Raw genomic sequence first — 21209 nt, forward strand, 5'->3', positions numbered from 1 at the left:
ATATAAAAATGAGCGATGACCCCAAAAACCTCAATATTATACTGTAAAAGCCTTAAACACCGTCCTGTACCAACTTGTACAGATGTGAAAGAAAATAAATTCCACACTGCTTTTGGACCAGGACTTCACTCACTCAAGTTTACACAGCAAAAAAAAACATGTATAATAGAGCCAAACTACTTTCATCAAACAGGTTTTAATTCATTGAGCTGAAACAAAATCAGGACATGTCACACCATTTATGAGGTGTTTACTGTATACTGTATATTCACTGAAGCCTTTCTGTTCAAAGCTGCTGAACATATAAACCAACATTTGTGTCTCAACAGTGTAGCCTTAACCTTCACATTATCCGTCTCAGATATATGGCTTTTATCTTCTCTACTTATAAAAGTATGATTAAAAACATCAGTATTTACACAAATACATTCATATTTACATATTGAAAATGGTGTTAATCGGTTACATTATTGATTTCTTTAAAAAAAAAAAAAAAAAAAAAAAAAAAAACGCTTTGACATGAGAAAGATGCATGTGATAGGACTCACCATTCTTCTTAATACATTTTGTACACAAGCAACTTAGATGGCCTTTCGTTTTTTTTTGCTTTTCAAATGTAATAAAACAAACTTAGAAACTTTTAACTGACAAAGAGAATACAAACCTTTTCAAATATTTTTTTTTCTGGTAGATCACAACTGGAAATAACGAAATACTGCTCATCTACATTTACAGGGATGTTTTCAAGTAGTGAAAGAGTCTCACCACCGTAAAGGGACGTCCATCAAACAGAGTCTAGGAAGCGTTTTTGTCATTTTCAGCAGTTTTATCATTCTCCTTGGGTGTATTGTGTTTACTGTCCTTTTTGTCCTCTTTCTTTTCCCTGCTTCTGCTCTTTTCCCGACGATCTTTATCTCTGTCCTTCTCCCTGTCTCTGTCCCTACCCCGGTCTTTCCCACGGTCTCGCTCTCTGCTTCTGGATCTGTCCCGTCTCCGGTCTCGCTCACGGTCTCGCTCTCTGTCCCGGTTTCTCACCCTGTCCCGGTCATGGTCCCTGCGGTCAGAATCTCTGGCTCTGTCTCTTTCCCGTTCCCTGTCTCGATCTCTCCTCTTGTCTGTGTCTTGATCCCTTTGTCTCTCTCCCTCTGTCTCCTTGGGCCTCTCACCCTCCCTCCCTCTGCTGCGGTCTCTTTCTCGGCTACGCTCCTGATCCCGGTCCTTTTCTCGGGTACGCTCCTGGTCCCGGTCCTTTTCTCGGGTACGCTCCTGATCCCGGTCCTTTTCTCGGGTACGCTCCTGGTCCCGGTCTTTTTCTCGGGTACGCTCCTGGTCCCGGTCTTTTTCTCGGGTACGCTCCTGATCCCGGTCTTTTTCTCGGGTACGCTCCTGATCCCGGTCCTTTTCTCGGGTACGCTCCTGATCCCGGTCCTTTTCTCGGGTACGCTCCTGATCCCGGTCTTTTTCTCGGGGACGCTCCTGATCCCGGTCTTTTTCTCTGGTACGCTCCTGATCCCGGTCTTTTTCTCGGGTACGCTCCTGATCCCGGTCCTTTTCTCGGGTACGCTCCTGATCCCGGTCCTTTTCTCGGGTACGCTCCTGGTCCCGGTCTCTTTCGCGGGTACGCTCCTGATCCCGGTCCTTTTCTCGGGTACGCTCCTGATCCCGGTCCTTTTCTCGGGTACGCTCCTGATCCCGGTCCCTTTCGCGGGTACGCTCCTGATCCCGGTCCCTTTCGCGGTTGCGGTCCTGATCCCGGTCCCTTTCGCGGTTGCGGTCCTGATCCCGGTCCCTTTCTCTGCCTCTGTCCCACTCCCGCTCTCGGCTCCACCGCTTTCCTAGGCCCCTGTCCCATGCGGGCCTGCCACCATGAGGGAGATCCCTCTCTCTTTCCCTCCGGCGGTCCTCAGAAAGGTCCCTCGGTCTCTCCTCAGAGGGTTGCATGGAAACAGGGCAAAGTTCTCGGTGTACTCCTTCGAAGCGACTGAAACGATCTCCGCTGCGCGGTTCTGCGTCCTCACGGGTGGTGCTGCTCCTCCTCCTCATTTCAGGAGAAAGACGGCGCCAGTGGTCATCCCTGTGCAGGTCTGGGCTGTGGGCTCCCATGCGAACTGGAGGACCTAGAGGAGCCTCTGGTGGGGTTGGCAGCAGCGGTCCGCTGTGGCGAACAGGTCTGAGCTCATCTGAGTGTCTATCAAAGAGGTACCGCTCTGATCCTCCAAAAGGCTGAGACAGGTGGGGTCTACTTTCCTGAGGTGGAGGACCTCGGTGCTCATCAAAAGATCTTCGGTGGGGTGGTGAGGATGGTGGTCTGGAGCCACCAAACTGGTTATGTGGACTGAAGAGTTGTCCGCTCACGTCCCCACTTGAAGGTGGACCTCTTCTGTCCTCATATTGGTTAGCTGGAGGTCCTCTGTAGGCCGGACCAGATGGAGGGCCCTGATTATCTTTAAAAATATGGAGTGTGTTTGGAAGCTGGTCCACATTTAACTTAAAAGAGGTGTTGGCAGTGTCTTTGTTGTACTGCTCTGCAGGTCTTCGAAGTTGGTCCACCATCGGGGGTTGAGGCCCATGGTCACTATACTGAGATGGAAGAGGACCTCTGGGCCCCTGATAGAGGGCTGGAGGAGGGAGCCTGTTATCAAAGTGAGCAAGTGGTGGTGCTGCGAAAGGTGGAGGAGGACCTCGGTTTGCAGGGAAATTAAAAGGTGGTGGAGGACTGGTGAATCTTGGTGGAGGTAAGCTACTCTGCCCATCGAAAGTAGGAGGTAGGGGAAGACCTAGAGGGGGGGCCTGCTGTCCAATGTGCTGAGGGGGAATGGAAGGATCAAAAATTTGAGGAGGAGGGCCTCTCTGGGTCATTGGAGGGAACGGTGGTGGTGGCCCTCTGAGTGGCATGATATTCTGAGGTGGTGGTCTGGGAGGTGGCTGCTGCTGCTGCGGTTGCTGGGTGCTTGGCCACTGGTTCTGATAGGGAGGGTATGAAGATGGAGGTGGAACATACTGCTGACTGCTGTCTTGCATGGGGGGAGGACCGCGTACAGGGAGAGGAACGTGCATGGGTGGAGGGGGGCCCTGCATGGGAGGAGGGCCTGACATTGGAGGTAGACCCTGCATCGGTGGTAGCATAGAGACGGGTGGAGGCCTCATTAGCAGGTTCTGTCCCTGCATGGAATGGGGAGGGGGGAAGTTGGATTGTGGGGGAATGTCAGCTGGAGGTCTGTACTCACTATCGAAGCCTGACACTGACATGTGATGCGGCATGTGAGTGTCATCTATTGTTGTGCTCTGGGTAAGTACTGGTATTGTGGAGGCTAATGTGGATGTGTTTGCAGGTTCATTATAATAGCTAGTTGGTGTATCCTGGCTATTCTCCTCATACTCAGAGTCCTCGCTAGCTTTTAAAATACTGGCAGCATTTGGCCACATACTGTACTTGTCCATCTCTGCTTCAGCTTCCTCAGTTTTCAGCTCTTTCTCATCCATGTAGTTGACCTCCATATCAGGTTCCACCTCCTCTCCTAATAAAGGAATTGACACCTCTGCCTTGTCTGACTCCATGAAGAGTAGCGGCTCACTTTTCACCTCCTCTTGAGGCGGCGATGTCTCAGGGTCTTGTGAGGAGTCAGTGACTCCAGTAGTTTCAGGCGGCTGTGGCTCTTGCTCCACAGGCTGCGAGGGAGGAACAGGATCCGGCTCCTCTTTCTCCTCAAGTTCCTCGGACAGCTTCCTGCCGCCGACGGCCTGGCGAGGATCCCTGCTCTGTCTGGGATCTCTTCTCTGGTTGATCAAGGGTGCGCCTGATGATGACTTCACTAGTTCTTCAACCTTTTTGCCAAGCTGTAGTATCTGACTATTGGCCAAAAGTGACTTAGTAGGTTGAGATAAGAGTGCGTCTGGAAGAGTCAAAGAGGCGCCAGGTGTCCCTGTGGATGACTCCTCCTGTTTCTGCGAGGTCTGATCCCCTATCTGTTTAAGGCTCTCCAGGATCTTTTGTGGATCAGTCATACTTTCAGGTGCAGCCTTAGCTTGACCCGGCACTGAGGTTTTCACCTCTTCAAATATAGAGTCATCCTCTGGGTCATACGCCACATCATCAGCGTCACTCCCTTCCACCTCGGGCTGCTTCGGGAGTTCAGGTTTGCTCACTACCTCAACAGACTTCTTGGGCACATTATAGCCCCTACTGGGGTCATACTCTTCCTCTGGGTCATACGGTCGGTCATCTTCATCGTCCTCCACCGGTGTCTCTTTAGAAATCTGTGCAAACTGCTGCACAATGGGGTCGAGCATTGTGGCAGTCGGGATAGAGAGTTCCCCACCTTGATCAGACGGAGAGTTGGAAGCTTCGGAGTCGTGCTTTTTCTTCCCAAAAAGACTCTTGAGAATGGTCTGAAGAGGAGTGGCACCTCCTGCAGAGGGAGCACCAGAGCCGGATGACGACGGGGAGTCTTGGCCAGAGGCTGTGGATGGAGTTTTGACAGAGGATAAGAAGGAAAGAACGGAGGAAGTGGTCACAGTGCTGCTGGAGGTCTCAGAGGAGCTAGTCAGAGGTGACCCTGGGGGAGTTGTGCTGAAGGGGATTTCAAGATTCTGTCGTGTGTTTCTCTCTGATCTGACTGAGGGAGGAGGGGGTTTTGGGAGGCCAGTTTCATCTGCATCTTTGGTTTGAATCTTGGACCGTTTGTCTTCGGTTTCTAACGGAGCGCCGGCGCGCTTTTTGTCCTTCTGGCAGATCAGCAGCCCCAGGAGAAGGTTGGGACGAGCTGGTTCAAGCCCTGTGAAACAAACAAAACAGGAAAGTTGGAAAACACTCAGTGGCGTAATTTTACAAAATAGACTGCCATTCTTTCAATAAATCTGATCAAATCAGAAGTTTAATTGGGTACAAGTATTCACAAGGACAAAATGAAAGAAAAGCAGGTGAAATGAGAGCTTAACATTTTTGATGGTTTAGATGGAAAGAACTTTAAACCAAAGTTCTCTCAAAAGTATTCAGTTTCCTTCCTTGCAACTGTTAAACCTGTTGACAATTGCTAGCAGTTTGTGCTAGTGATTAAAGTCATTTCTGGATGCCAGGTATAACCAAGATAGGTATAAAACTGTGACATAGATATGTATTCCATAATTTGGTAAATACATTAAACTATAGAAATTTGGTTTCTGTTAACAGAAGTATGGCACATTCAAGATGAGTTTTGTATTTTTCTGAAGTCACTCTTTTAATACAAAGAAAACCTGATCTAATAATCTCTCTGAGGCCCAATATGCAAAAGTAGGTCTACTGATATTTGAGCCTTTTTACTTTCCACTGCTGCATTTCGTCCTGTGGTCCTGTCAAACTGTTTGTAAAGTTTATTTTAAGTGCTGATTCTTCATTTATGAGGACACATTAAAGACAATTTGGGGTTTATTCCAGTGATGCAATACGTTACTGAATTAAGAGCAGGTTAACACAAAGTGTCTGACGACTTACCTGTAATGTAAAGAAATGTGTTGATTATATGTACATGTATTTAATAATGTTTATATTAAGCCAAGTCTTAAGAAACAACAGGCTGAGACTGGCCTGAAATGGCATCAACCTGCGATGCAAATTTCCTTTATTAGAAATGTGTGATACAAAGTCAGATACACAGAAGAGATCACAGTTGCTGTTACATGCAGATGTGTTTTCCAGGGAGTCTCAACAAGGAGTGTGAGCGCCCTCTACAGTACAAACTGAAAAATTAAACAAGCTCTCATTTCAACCTGAGCAAAAATGTCACACTTCAACATACTCACCATATGTAGAGACAAAAAAAAACAACAACACAATTTAACAGGGGAAACACCCAAGATATGTGAAATAGCACTGCAGTAATCGCAAAGATATATGTGTGTACTCCTCTAAACGCTTACCTGGCCCATCAAACGGTAATAGTTTGGAGGGTAACGGGTCCTTTGAGCCCAGTGGGATGAGATAGAGGTCTTTGATCCGACGGTTGTTGTTAGCCACCACACCAAATCGTTTTCTGCTGCTAAAGTAAGAGAAAAGAGAGACATATGCCACCTCCTCTTCCTCTGTGGCTGGATGGAAACGGATCAGACACAGCTCCTGTGAGGGGAAAAAAAAAGAAAAACGGAGAAAAAAAAAAAAAAACAGCATATAAGCAACGCAAGGCTATTTTTTAAAATATCCACCTTTCCTAGAAGTTCATCTTTGCGCTAACAAACCTTAGAGAGCGAAGTTTTCAGCTTCCCGACATAGTCCCACACTGTGCTTGGAGATATCCGGCCTCCGACATGAATGGTGTCTGGCAAATCCTGCACAACATTGACACACTTATATACGATGCTTTTAGTTTATATGTATGGAAAAAGGTGTTACATTCAAAAATGACCAGCTTTAATATCAATATCAAATTACCTCTTTCAGGTATTCAAAGGATCCTGAGACCAGGTAAGCCTTGGTCACAAACTTAGCAACTGACTGCATGTTGATGAATCCTTTCCAAATCTTCTCTTGACTGTGGAGAAAGATTGCAGTTTCCCCCTCGGGAGGAGGCTCGGATGTACTGTAAAACCAAAACCATCTTCCTTTTAGACAGGTTTTCTAGCAATTCGTTTTCATGACATGTCAGTTTAAATTGCGTACACGGTTTGACAAATGCACAGCTGTCCTTCAAGAACAGAGCAGCAGCCCTGTACCGTCTGACTATACTTCAGCATTACCACCGCTGTTACAAATCATGTTACTCTTGTGTAATATTATCAGACAACATACTAAATATTTTAGTAATACATCAATGCTAATACATTAGGAATTTTGTAACACCCTTGTTATTTGGTAATTTAAGTAAACTGGATGAGATTGAGCACCTTGTTTTCGACGGCTTGGGCGCAGCCACTGAGGGCGGCGGAGCTGGAGGCATCGGCAGTGGTGCTTTAGGTCCAACCTCAACGGGAGCAGAAAGAGGAGATGGGAGCAGTTCTGACGTGTTACTGGTGGGTTTTTCGAGAACAGCGTGGGTAACAGTCACCCCGGTGTTGTGCCTGGCCATGCGAGGGTCTCTGCGGGTGATGCTGACAGAGGACACAGTGGGGGTGACGGGTACAGTGGTCTGGGCTGGAGGTGCCATCATGTTAAGATCCTCCTGATGCGAGTCTGGAACAGCTGGCTCCACGTTGGACTGGTAGGACGGAGGGGCCGGGTGTTGGTAGGTTAAAGGATCTTGGTGCTGGTAGGCTGCGGACACCGGTGGTTGGCCGCCAGGAGAGACGTCCCCTGACCTGGACGAAAATGACTCTTGCCGGGGTAGCTTAGTTTCAGGCTTTTTGGCAAGTTTGGCTTTTTTTGCTGCAGGCTCATCTTCTGTCTTCTGACCTGAAGGGCAAGATTTAAAACACATGAATACAATAATCTGAGGTATAACATTCATGCTTAATCCATTAGGAGAGTATTACCCTGACACTTAATGTCAGTCTTTTATTTACCTGTGCATATTTTACAGTTAAGGTCAAAGAGATGAGTCCTGTGTTCAGAAGTGGTGTCTTTGAGCATGTTACTAAAAATGTCTGGCATGCTGCTGCCATTGTTCCCATCAACGGCAGAGGACTGAGCTGAAGCTGAAGGAGTGGAGCCCGACTCATCTTGGTCCTGATGACACACAAAAGATCTCAGTCAACTGGAACCGATGGCAATCACTCACGTAACGACCACAATTTTTGATTACTCTCATGTAGATCACTGCATTTAGTGCAATGCAGATAAAGCGTAGGAAAAGAAAAAGTCTCAGTGAAGAACAGGACAGTTGGCGTGCCAACTAACTTGTAATACTTTATCTAATGTATCTGCTTGGCTAGTTTTGACAGTTTGTGCAAAAAGAGCATCATGCAAAGTGAAAAGAAAGTGTGAAAGGAATAGCAGAGCAGCTTGCCAACACTTACTATAGCAGAAGCCAAGCGAGAAGATGTAGTGTTGGCAGACATACGTACATCTGCATCAGATGTCGGTGGCGCGTCATCCATATCCATACTATGGGAGCTAAAGTCATGCCTGTTGCCCAGTCTGGAGTGCCCTGAATGGGATCTTGCACTGGGAGACTGAGCCTGCGGATACAATTGTATCAATAGTATAATAAAATAGTAGCAAATAGTTTAATTAAATTGAACAAAATATACTTCTTTTTTTTTTTAAATTATTATTATTATTATTATTACAGTTAAGGCCAACAGGGACCTCTATGAGCCTCAACAATGTTTTGTTAAAAGAACAATTACCTCAGAAGCATCAGGTTTCCTCCACTCAGATATCTCTTTGGAAAGCATCTCTTCAGCACTTAGTCTCACCAGTCTGAATGGAGTAACCTCTCCACCCACCACCCTGTAAAACAAACCCTGAGACAAACACACCGCACATCTCAACATGAGGGAAATCATGTAAAAAAAAAAATCACAGAACTACAGCTTTCCAGGCTGCAGGCATTCAATTTACATTCACAGCTCTTCTCAAGAAAAAAATGACTGAAAATCAAGTGCAAACATGTTTATGTTGACTCACTTTGTTCTTCGGATCTTTCAGGTTGAACATGAGGGATCTGTATTTGTTCTTGTACTTGCTATCAGTGCTAAGGCAGAGGTTAAACATCTCCTTCTCAATGGCCACTGAAAGCCTTGCCACCTCTGACTCTGGCATTTTCAGATCGTCACTGTCACTCACCCTGGCGACAACAAACACAACAAAAATATCAACATCTGATAAATCACTTTAAAGCATTTTAGAAACAAAACTATCCCGAACTGGGCTTTGTGGGACACTCACCTCTTAAAGAGGATGTCCGTCAGTGAGCGACGGATGTTCTTTCTCATCTGGTTGTTGTGTGGCGGCGGAAAGGGAGGAGTAGTTGCTGGAACAGCTGGATGTGGAGGTCTGGAAGACGAAGAGTGGCTGGTAGGAGCTGAAGGAACCGAAGATGATGGGACTCTGGAGGATGAGGAGGACTGACTGCGGGAACTGGAGTCTTTTTGTTGAGGCTGCTTCTTGGGAATGGTGAAGTTCGACTTAGTGACCCTCAGCGCCCCCGTGACATGGATGGGACCCGGAGGGAAGGGAGACGGAGCTTTGACGGGCGGTTTCTTGGACTTTGCCGCAGTTTTAGTCAGGGTTGTCGCAGGCTTCTTGGATGACTTTGAGCTGGCAACTTGAGGAGAAAGCTTCTTGCCCTTTGAGGAAACCTTGGCTGCTTTAGTCGACGGAGACTTCTTTTTTCCTTTGCTTGGTGTTGACGAGGCTGAGGAGGATTTCTCAGGAGTTGGGGCTGGTTCCTTTTCCTTCTGTTCCTTTTCACTTTGCTTCTCTTCTTTTGGAATGGCTGCAAAACCAAGAACAACATCCAATATTTTAAAATATTGCATTATTTTCATCATCAGTAGACCCAATAACCATTGTGGCAGTATTTTTGCTCAATTGCAAAAATAGTTACAATCCTCAAAAGAACCACAAATGAGCAATTCCAAAGCTGTGTAAAATGGCCATTAATCCAAGACAACAATCAAATTCACTGCTGATAAAACTCAAATCACAAAATTTCAAAAAGAAGTAACTTTTTTTTTTTTAAACACGTCATAAGACACAATCAATCATTTGTGTGCACACATTCTAAAAAACTTTTGAAATAAACACCAAATTGACAGTGGAGCAGATAAATAGTCCCTCTTTATTTGTAGCAGCGACAGCAGATACATGGTGCTGTTCAAGCAGGCCCTTCTGAAAAATGTTAATGCAAAGGAGCTAATAAATATCTGCACATAATCTAGACTGACACTCAATATCCATATAGGAGATAAAGAACCGATTAAAGTAGAAGCAAGTTGTTGTAAACTTGCGCACCTCCAAGCAGCAGTTACTAAAAAGGACTAAAGCAAACAGACAAGCAGTCTCAACCAGTTATCCACTGACTATAATAATGTACCATGTGTCACTGCTTACAGAGGCCTACATGGAAAATGACACCGCTTTCACAGAATTAGCCAGAATTAAGTGAATAATAAATAATTTTACGGAGGATAATCGACTAATCCTAGAACTGGAAATATAAAAATGTGTAAATGTCACGGTCAGCTACAAACACTATCAACAGTTGATAAAAGGATGAACTCTGACCCCTAAAGTCAACTAGGCGTAAATTTCACTCCTGGCTCTTTCACTTAAAAAGGTTACGCAGGAACACATAAAAAATGCATCAGGTCAAAGCCTTCAACAGTCACATAGAAATACAAAAGGAGACATACGTCTACCAATTTCAACCACAACTAATATGGCAATACCCTCCCTATTTGTCAAATCTCTCCTCACACCATCACCTGCAGATGCTCGAGCTTTTTCATCTTAAAGCTGCATTAGCATGAACATTAAGCCCACAGGACACAATTTTCACCCACTAAATGTATTAACAAAATAAATATGTGCAGATCAACAGTATTGAGACCCAAAGCCACCAAACTACCATTCAGTACAGATCAATAAGTTGTCACACAAGTCAAAATATCACTCTGCAAAATGAGGACTATGAACGAGGAAATCAATGAGCTAGAATTTGCCTTTGGTGATGAAACCACCATCAGTGGCCACACTGATCTCAACTGACAGGGTGTTTTAAATAACATTAGCACTTGCTATGCTATCAGATAATAAAATTCCTTCAGTGAGCTGTTTATAAAAGAGCTGAAAGAAAATCAAAATGTCCACAACTAAGTGTTCCCCTTAATATGTATCGGATCTCTGGTGCCAAATGTGTGGGGGGGAAAAAAAAAAAAATTCGAAAGATTCTTCTTCCGCTTCTCGTCTGTGCGCTCATCCCAGGTCTTCAGTTTTCATCTTCTACTGTGACCTTCCTGAACTTCACTGCATCTTTCCAGGTGGTCTGGTCTTCATCGCAGAGGTTTTCTTATCCAGCTGTTCACCCTCTGAGAGGCTCTCCAGCATCACGTCTTCATAGTGTGTGTAGATCAAACAGTTGTACATGCTTGTCTGAATCAACTGGTTAGGATATCCTACAGCAAGCCAACACTGCTCACATAATCATTCGAGGCATCCAAAAATCAGTTTATCACCTTTTATTTTAAAGCCAGTTTTCCCACGAGCAGTGATGCATCATATTCAATATGAATCAAAAACTTTGAAAAAGTAAACCCCAGCCTGTTACCCACAAATTTATGGGCAGGGAAAAAAACAAGGCTGTGTTTAACAGCTGATATAACCAGCTAAGTATGACCCATTTTCATAGGTTCATATTAACATGGGGGACTACTAAAACACCTACCTGCTGGAGAAAGGTTAGGGAAGGACCTTTTGGGGACCAACAGCTGAGGTGAAGAACCCAGGAAGTGGAGAAGCTTGTACAGGCAATTCTCACTCCATACGCACAAGCATTCATACACACACACACACACATATATATATATACACACACATATATACACACACACACACACACACACACACAAAGCCCATCCATTCATCATGTCCATACACGACCTGGCATGGAGCTCTGAATTGAAGATTATTGCCCTCCTTTGTGTCTACCACACTCCTTCATAGGTTTTATAAACAGCGCTGCAATTTAACCATGAGGTATTCAAAAGGGGTACTCCAGCAGAAACAAATGGACCGACAAGAGTTGTATCAAAAAAAAAATGAGGATTAAAATCGATGCAGCGGAGGCATCCACACTCCAGAAACGGTCCCATTCCAGAAACGCTGCCTTTCCTGTAATAAATCAGCTTCATTTGTTAGACCCCTATACATGTTGACATCTTACAAACTGCTGACTCCAATTTAAAGGGCAGGCTTTCTTTGATGAATTTTAAGTCTCCAATTTTCAGCCGAGGTAACCTGGATGGCATCATCAGGGTTGGCCTGTCAGGCTTTGGAAAGCTCCTCCAGAGCCACAGAAGTTAATGTAAATGTGTGCAATCTGAGCAGTGCCACTACTCATAATTCAATAACTTACTTACCAACAGCCAGGAAGGACACTTACCTGTTTCACAGCTGCCAACATTTCATTGAGTAACAAAATCTTTACATTATGGCAATCACAAACCCTTGTAAATCATGAAGAAGTCTACTGCACAGATGAGTTCATCATGTTCCTTCCCAAATGGATGGATCATTTCTAAATGAGGTTAACATGACAGGAACCACATTTATAATGAAAAAACAACAATGTGGTTTCAACAACAGCCCAAGACCTTCAAAGAGATACATACACTTTTTGCTTAACACTGTTGGTGATATGGGTGTAGTCTTTTCTGGTGTTACTGCAATGTAATTATGGTCACTGGACCAGGACGCAGTGGCCGGCGGGGGTGGGTGTTCCTCAGCATGCTCATCTTCATCGTCCTCATCCGGATCAGGACTGTGGTCTTCCTCGCTGTCCGACTCCTCCTGCGTCGTCTTCGGCCCTTTCTTTCCACCAGCACCACTTCTCTGGGTGGACGAGAGGAAACACATTGAAGCATTTTGGCATCTCGGGGAGTTTTGTTCGATTAACAATGCATGAAAATACAGAAGTGCTTCAAGAACAAAGTCCTAGTAAGAGCTACTACCAAATATTAGGAACATCAGCCCGTGGTAATCAAAATCAATACCTCTTACAGTCTTTGGTCTGCTCTCCCTTTTGAGGCATTGTACACAATGTACAGTTAATAATTCAAAGAGATCCATGGCATTTCTCCAGGATCAGATGGCTTTTCTATTACTCTGCACAAAGTATCTACGCTTCTATAAACCTGGACATATTTCTATGAAAAATGTACGCTTCGTAACAAACTATTCTTAGCATGTACATTTCACTGTTGTGAACTTGTGAGCCAATAACGTAATTTCTGGCGCCGCCTTTAAGGGTCTGCGTTACAAAGCAAGTTCAACACTGTCAGGCTTTCATCAAGTCGTACTGATGAAGATTGTTTCACTGAACACGATGAACGATCACAATGCTTTCAGTGCAAGTTATGTCACTTTTGTTTACTCGCTCCCTCAGCCGTCCAGGATTTAATATCACAAATCCCATCTGAGTTCTCAAAGTAATGAGACAACAGGATTATTATTATTATTTGTTTTTTAAAGAGGCCAAGTTTACAAGAAACAACCAATCACTTCTAAGTGCAACATATTATCATGACTGATACTTGTATTGTTGCAGTGGTAAAACTGTGTTTATATATACAGCTAATAAATAACAGAACAAAAGTACAAATTTACACTATACAAAAGATAAAAAGCAAGAATACTGTCCATTTATTTTACAGCCCAAACTATAAATGTTTAAACTTAAGGGGTTCTGCACTCTGAAGTGCAACTACTAGTGTGAATAACACTAGATTTGTGTGACTGTGTAAAAACCTTTCAAATGCATACCAACACTGTAACCAAAATGTTTTATAGATAAAGGTTAAAGAGTCAATCATTTACACATTACTTTTATTACTAGCCATCATTCCTATAGCATTGCATCTGTAGTGTTTTCTGCATAGAAGTAACCACATAAACACTCAGGGTGAAAAACATTAGTGGCCTTATTGTAGCCTATAAACCTCAGAAATTCCAAGTGTCTAAATAAATGCTCGACAGTTGAACACTTTACAGTTGAATCTGCATGCAGCTGATTTGTCCGTGTCACGACCCAGAAGGAATGGCTCAACAGGATCTATACTTTCCCCCAACTCGGAGTCGGAAGGTCAGCTAGCCGTGGAATCCTTCTGCCACCACAACTCCCTGACGTCGGATATAGGGCGTCTGCGTTGCCCATCTTCTGCAAATTTCCAAAACCAAGAAGCCAATACACCCACATCCCAACACTCATTGGCCAGCGGTAAGGAGGTTTGCACCAAGTTAAATTGGAACAGACGAGTCCCAGTTTGGTATTGCACAATCAACTGGTGTCAATGACAAACCGATTCAAGTTGCTTATTCAGACAGGCACTTAAAAATCAACATCTCTGAAATCAGAACAAAGCAGCTGACCGTTACCATTTCAGAAATTTCACTTCCAAAGAGTTTAGAGTAACAACAAAGCCTTCTAAATATTTTAAATCAGGACAATATTTGCCTTCTCATAAATTTAAAATGCAGAGGGTGTAGTCAAAGCAAAGAAACTCAACTCTGCCAAGAAAAATAATATATTCGGATTTTGGCTTTTTTTTTTTTTTTTTTTCAACACCAAATATTACTATAAAAATAGTTGGGTAAGTGGATTTCAGAGACAGGATAGTAAAGTACTAGTCTTCAATACTCATATCAAAACCTGAATATTCATTGTGACTGAAGCCAGCAAGAAAACAAATCATTCAGCAAACAACAAAAAGCACCGTAATAATTTATCAAACGTGGTCTCAACACGAGATCAAATGTCTAATATCTATGACTGATGTGCATCTAAGAAAATGCTTTCCTTTGCTATTAGTGACATAATGTGGGCTACCCTGAACAACTTATGAGATGAAAGGCATTTCCGTTACCACTTTAGGACAAGCAAACAACATCGTTTCAGGCAGACCTCGTTACCTTTGGTGTGGACTTGTTTTTCTGAGTCTTGGCCTTGTCCTTCTGCTTAGGCTCTTTGACATCAGTGATGGACTTCATGGCGGCAGCGGCGTGTTTCAGGATGCAGTCATTTCCACAGTAGACAGAGTCTGGCTGGGCGTTGTTCTCACAGCCGGGCCCGATACATTTGGGAAAAGAAGAATCCTCCTCAGCCTTCTGCCTGGTCTTGTCGTCTGGCCCTTCCACTGTTGTTTTCACCTCCACGTTTGATGCGACCTTCTGATCGGTGTCTGGTTGGGCTTTCTGCTCTGCTGTGGACGCCGCCTTCTTTTCCACAGTTGGTGTGGCCTTCTGGTCTGCCTTTGGTTCAGCTGTCTGCTGTGCTGCCTGCTTCAAGTCAGTACAAAATCATATTAACAGCTAACAATGGTTAAGGACATTCTGCTTACAATTCTAACAATGTCAAAATGCTGAACTGCATTCAGAATTTATATTTCATTTTATTGATAGCAAAGGTGATAGGTAAACATTTTTGTAAAATGATTTTAAGTTTTCAGTTTCAGGTTGTGGTGGGCTGCCTTTTTGCCTTTAAACACATTTGTTTGTTCACAAAGATTGAAATGTCAGAATGTCAAGAATAGAGCAGATGTGGAGCCACCGGCATCTACTCGTAGTAGTGCATTATTTAAGAAAGGGTTCACCAGCTATGCAGACTCAAAACACCAAAACAGTTGGGATAATGGCTTGATAGCGTAAAATAGGGAATTAAATCATTTACCATGGCATCATAGTATTTATCGGGACAGCACTTGACATGCATTATATAGTACTTCACGACAGACGTACATGTGCACGCCATCAAATAATGAATCAATGTCTGGAAACTGTTGGAAGTTTATATCTGTTGCAAGGACCTACCGGCTGAAAGATCTTGATCTTCTTTTTCCCAGTTGGATTTGTAGCCTTCTCTATCCTGCCTTTGATGCCCATGTCCTCTGTTCCTTTCTCTTCAGTTCCTGGAGATGTGGAGGACTGAGGCGCTCCCAGAGCCTGAACGGCCGACAGACTGGAGTCCAGTCCACTGGTGTTAGCTTTCTCAGCGGTTGTAGAAAAGGTCACGGCAGAAGTAGTATTGATCAAAAAAACTCTGGGCTTCCCGATCTCGGTACTCGAAGAGAGGATAGATTTAGCAGGCCTGACCACCTGGTTTTTCTTGGCGGTGCAGTTGGGGCAGATGTAGTCTTCCCCGTTTCTCTCCATCAGGCGCCCACGGGCCTCAGTGATGCCCACACAGTCCCCGTGGAACCACTCCTCACAGCGGTCGCAGCAGATCATGAACCTAGTGAGCAGACGAGAAGGCAGATCATCAATGAGCAAATCCTAACGTGTTTACACTGTCATTCAGCTCCAGGCACCAGCTTTCGTCATTCTTAATGGCACTAAACACACAGCTTTATTATCTATCATCAAAAAAAATGCCTTGTCGTTGAGTAGCACATTTTGATACGAGGTTAAGCCCAAAATTGTACATTTGAAGATTGGATAAGATGAGAATTAAAACATTTTTGCTTCAAATTTATATCACAATTTCCTCTCGCTTATATTTAATGCAAATGTTTATTACACTCATTTATGAGAAAATAAAACATATGGTGGTGGCTGATAAAGGACTGGCACATCCACTTTGGATTTTAGGCTTCCAGGGAACAATCTTGTTTTAGCTCAAATGCTACAGACTAATGAATCTAACACAGAATATAAAATCAACTTCACGCTTACGTTACCTGCAAAACCTTTTTTTTTTTTTTTTTTGCCAGTGTCCTCTCACTGGGTATATTTAATTTACTTTGGCTATTTCTGCTGCTTTGCATCACGTGGTGTAACACCAGCTTGTCATTTGTTGGAAAAGAAAGTAGAAATGCCTATTTTGATGCAGCTTATGTCCCTAATGAAAACATGGCAAAGCTGTTGCCATTTAGAAATGACATTGTATTATGTTGTGAAATCAGATAGCAATAGATCATGCAGCCCCAAATATGGTTTTGTGTCAGTGAGCCAATACAGCGTTCATCATAAATAGGCTATTTTTTAGCAGTCCACGTAACTAGATAAAACCACTTGGCTTCAACCTGGGTGAATTTCTTCATTTTCTAAATAGCTTTTGGCCACATAATTATCTGGGTTATACGTGTTGCAGTAACTGGAGGCTTCTGTGAGCCGCCATCTAGCTAGAGTCTAACAATTATATGCATTTGAAGCGTTTAGGGAACATCTGTAAATTGTCGTCTGCATCTGAGATGTTTAGAGGACATCTGTAAATAGTAGATACAGAAAACGACCTGCGTTACACTCTTCCCCTCTACATGGCCTGAAAACTAAATATTTGTACCATAATGTTCAATGGAATTTTCTTTTTCTTAAAACAGATTTCATACAATTGGTATTGGTATTTTTAAGGAATCAGGACCGACGTCACAGGTACCAGTTGGGGTTTTGAAATTCTTTTTAAAAGATGCCAAGCTCTGCTGACTGTGACGATAACACAAAGTGCACATCAAAATGAAACATACCTTTTGTTGTGTTTCTGACGACAGATGCAGTAAAGTGCATTGGGGTCATAGCCTCCATCGTCAGACTCACTTGACGATGAAGATGAGGACGTGGAGGAGTCATTGTCATCATCATCATCGTCGTCTTCGTCGTCATAATCATCATCATCCTCATTGTCCTCTTGCGTCTGAAATGTGCACGTCTTCCCGGCACTTTGGGTAGCTTTTGGATTAATTTCCTTCTTGACAGGAGTGGTGCTCTTGCCTGCAGGAGCAGGAGCAGGTGTAGTGTTCTTATTAGCCGTCTTGGTTTTATTGACATAAGTTCGAAGTAGTCCACGTTTTAACGTCATTGCTGCAGGCTTGTCTGCGTCGTACTCGTCGGTCTCCTTCTCATTTTCGACCGTGTCACTTTTATCTCCATTTTCGTTCTTCTCCTCAGTCTTTTCAGAGTCCAACTCTGGCTGAATCTGTGCTGCATTAATGCTCCCTGCATCTTCACAACGGGGATTACTCTTTTCGTCTTGTTTCTCCACGCTATTATCCTCTAACTGATCCTTGTTGACAGCATCCCCACTGCCCTCCTCATTCTCAGAGCTTCCCTCATCTTTGACCGCCGCTCCACCACTTCCTCTGGTCTGTCTGCCACCTTGAGTTTTCTTTTGTGTCTGCTTCCTTGCACTACTTCTTGTCCTCCTCTCTGGTGACTCTACTTTGTCTTCTGCAGCCTTGCAATCAGCATTGCCATCAAAGCTGGCCTCTGAGGCAGTCTCTGCATCGGTTGGGGTTTGAGAAGGAGGATCTCCACTTTCCAGACTAGGAGGGGCGCTCTTCCTTGCTCCTCTTTTCGCAGTCAAGAGGAATTCCTCCAGTTTGTCAGTACGCTTAGGCTGCCTGCCACTGCGACGCACAGGGCAGCGGCTTTCAGGGCTGTCGGTCGATGCCTCCACTGGCATCTCTCTCTTTGCGACGGTGGACCGACGGAAACCCCAAGTCTTCTTTAACTCACTGCTGGCCTTTGAAGATTTACCTTGCTTCTCTAGCAACTCTTTGGCCACATTCTCACTCTCGGTTTGAAACTGGTCCTTCTGCTCGCTCTCTCCTTCTCTAAAGTCTGTGAACAAACAATCAGAGCATGTGATCACCTGAGTGAAACAACAGCATTGCCACAAAACTACCGAGTGTTTTCTGATCAGGCATACATACGAGTAAAATCTAATTTTAAAATAATTGCTTAACCTACAATTTTACCTTTATTTAAAAAAATTACATAAATTGATTACATAACCTGACACATCAATTGTGCCCAGTATTAATGCAGTATTATGAAGGGAAAAGAGCTCATTCAAGGTACCTTGAGAGCAGCTATCCATACGATCCTGGCTCTGCTCTGGCTCAGGAGCTAGAGAGAGCCCAGGGCTCATATTCCCCTCCATAGACGACAGAGTCACTACTTTCAAACTGAACGTCTACAGTTGAGAGAAAAGCACAAGAGACCGACTATGAGTCAATGTTTCAGGTTATCATATGAACATTACTGAGGGGTGCCAAGAAGCACTATTCCATGTCTTTACAAAATTCAGAGACACTTGATTCTATTTTATTCACTCCAAAACAATAATCTAAATATAACAGAGTTTATTTGCACCAGGTAATTTTTTAATCATTTGAATCTTTTCTGATGCCAGATCAATAAAACGTGCCCAGATATTGAGCCTCCTGACACAAATAACGAATATGTACGCGTGTCAAGAAACAAGAAGTTACCATAAGCTTGAAGGTAAATAGATGTCGAGTCCTGCAATGCCCCACTTCATATTTTTCATCCTGATCAAAAAATTGCAAGGCCTTCGCTCACTTTAAAAAGTCTAAAGGTAGAACTTCATAAATTTATATAATTTATTAAATTTCTGAATACATTTTTTTAACAGCACAATCCCTAAGGAAGGATTTTTATCCTGAATCTGTGTGGTTGGTTACACAACACTTATTAATTCTAGCATTGTTTACAATGTGAAAGCATGATGATAAATGAAGAGTGTTTCCTGTTCCACTAAAAAGGAGTAGCTTTGGTGTATAGTCGCATAACGTTCATACCCTCGATTGTCTCGTGTTGCTATTTCAACTGGGATACCAGTGAAAATGTTTCACCATGGTAGAACAGGATAATATACGTTTATGTTTTTGTTAAATCTACGAGTCAAAGATTAGGATGAAAACCACAGTAACACATTTCAATGATAACATCCATTTACAAGTCTAAAACCAAATTTATGAGAATAAAGAATTATGAGAATTAAGGAAAATGCACTTCACTTTACATTATGAAGAGCCAACCATGCTATGCTTTAATATAAGAGCACGTAATGAAAAAAAGCCCGTATCTGTACCTGCAGTTCAGGAGTGATGGGTAACAAAGTTCCTCTTCAAACAAAACAAAGGCTCCACATCAGTAATCATCAGTCTTGGTACAAGATTAAAGGATCTGCCAGAAAGAGGAAAACACAAGTTATGATCACAGTACTCCGTGTTTTACAGAAGGACTAAGATACAACACAACACTGTGGACTCGAGCAGATGATACAAAATAAATGCTAATCCTCTGGACTTAACTGGAATATTTATCATTTCCTCCACTAGTTAACTGAAGTTTGAACTTTATATGATAAACAAAAACATTATTTGCATTGCAGTGTTGTTTTTGAGCACCTCCAGATGCGTGGAAGAACTACATATGAAAACAAAGGCGGAACAAGTGCTCACTGTGCAAAACACACGAGGAAACTCGTTCCTATTGTTGACATTCACAGTAAGTCAGAAACCACAGGGAGCAAGTTAAACACGACTTACAGTCCAATGCATCCTCCTACAATTATGTCGGGAGTGAATTCATAATATTTGCATCTTCTTTTAAATTGAAGCACGAGGACGCCTTGCACACGGCAACGGGGGGGGGGGGAGGGAGGGGGAGGAAGAGGACACTGCGAGGGATTGACATGACTCCTCCAATGGTGCCTGTTGTCACGAAACCGTGCCACGTGAACGGGGGAGGGAGAGGGGGGGGGGGAGGGGGGCAACGGTTGCCAAGAAAGGTGGGAGGGGCCGGTTACCAAGATCAAATTTAACGTTACACGGTTTAAATTACACGGCGTGTATAATCACACGTTCAATCAACTTTCTGACGGTGTGTGACGTCACGTGTCTCCGGTAACGTTCAGATGCTCGACACCGAGAGAGAGAGAGAGAGAGAGAGAGCTGCACACGGCCTTGTTGCGCATGATTTAATCTGAATACCCAAACACACTCGCACAGCAGACAATTACCACATGCATTTTGTCCAAAAAAAATGTGCTGTAAATATATATATATAAATATTATATCGTCACACAAACCGCACTATCCTGTAAAAACAAGACGTGTAATGGTAGATTAGATTCTGCCTCCTGACACCAGTAATGGCCGCAGCTTAAATCCGCCAAACCCCCGTTTGATCGTGTAAAAAGACGCGTTGGATTAAAAAAAAAAAGAAAAAAAGCCGGGAACACGCAGCAAGCATTTCGCGAAGCGTTAAGCGCGCCTTCACACGAGCCGGCTGTCGTTTAGTCGTTTAGTCGTTTAACAACGAAGAACCGGAGAGTTTCAAAAACGTGCGTTTTGTAGACAGCGAGCCGAGCTAACAGTGTTAGCCACAACGAGCGTGGGTAAGCTAACGGCACACTCAACCCCCCCGAGGCCGAAAAATAAAACACACCGCTACCAGAAACAAAAACCGCGGAAACCATTTATTCGGTAGCAAAAGCACACTTTAACCAGCGTGAGCGGTCGGACTCCTTTTTAATTGCGTAATTGTGCACAACCCAAAAAAAAAAAAAAAAAAAAAAAAAAAAAAAAAATTTAAGCTAACGTCACGCGCATCGTGTCCAACCTTGCCTCAAACACCTGCCCGGACACATCCGGCTACAAACCCTCCGACACGGACGCGTACCACCAAAAAAAAAGTCAACACTACGCAACTAACACGTTAAATGGTTGCATTCTACCCACCTACACGCAAGAAATACCGACGATGTGCCCCTCGGTCTTTCTTCGGTCAGTCCTCCATTTTCCATTCCCGTTGGAGCTAACTGACTGCGGCAGAT

General features: G+C 43.7%; 1 protein-coding gene across 5 annotated transcripts; it reads right to left on the reverse strand.

Moving 5' to 3' along the window:
* Positions 1–177: 177 nt before the first annotated feature.
* Positions 178–21209, reverse strand: dido1 (death inducer-obliterator 1). Of its 5 annotated transcripts, none has more exons than XM_069154078.1 (17): positions 21115–21209; positions 19461–19555; positions 18425–18539; positions 17092–18184; positions 15440–15860; positions 14543–14908; positions 12247–12466; positions 8801–9350; positions 8540–8699; positions 8260–8376; positions 7927–8088; positions 7474–7636; positions 6859–7363; positions 6407–6554; positions 6214–6303; positions 5899–6094; positions 178–4775 (listed from the first exon to the last, which is right to left on the reverse strand). In XM_069154078.1, exons 3-17 carry the CDS (start codon positions 18504–18506, stop codon positions 796–798), a joined length of 8253 nt encoding a protein of 2750 aa, XP_069010179.1. In that variant the 5' UTR covers positions 18507–18539; positions 19461–19555; positions 21115–21209; the 3' UTR covers positions 178–795. The 5 variants fall into 5 exon arrangements, with proteins under 5 accessions (XP_069010179.1, XP_069010261.1, XP_069009921.1 ...); XM_069154160.1 differs by having other exon boundaries at positions 7975–8088; positions 14543–14911; XM_069153820.1 differs by having other exon boundaries at positions 14543–14911.

Source organism: Embiotoca jacksoni, unplaced genomic scaffold, assembly GCF_022577435.1.
Source record: "Embiotoca jacksoni isolate LCO1_2020_lvr unplaced genomic scaffold, fEmbJac1.0.p SCAF_1, whole genome shotgun sequence".
Classification (NCBI taxonomy): domain Eukaryota; kingdom Metazoa; phylum Chordata; class Actinopteri; family Embiotocidae; genus Embiotoca; species Embiotoca jacksoni.

Bases quoted from the DNA above. Each gene is read 5' to 3' on its own strand.
- dido1 (XM_069153820.1), bottom strand. From the start codon at position 18,506: ATGGAGGGGAATATGAGCCCTGGGCTCTCTCTAGCTCCTGAGCCAGAG. The intron at 9,351-12,246 runs GTATGTATCTCT...TTGGTTTTGCAG, and splicing joins AACAGTGTTAAGCAAAAAGT to CCATTCCAAAAGAAGAGAAG. The intron at 6,304-6,406 runs GTAATTTGATAT...AATGTTGTGCAG, and splicing joins CCTTTGAATACCTGAAAGAG to GATTTGCCAGACACCATTCA.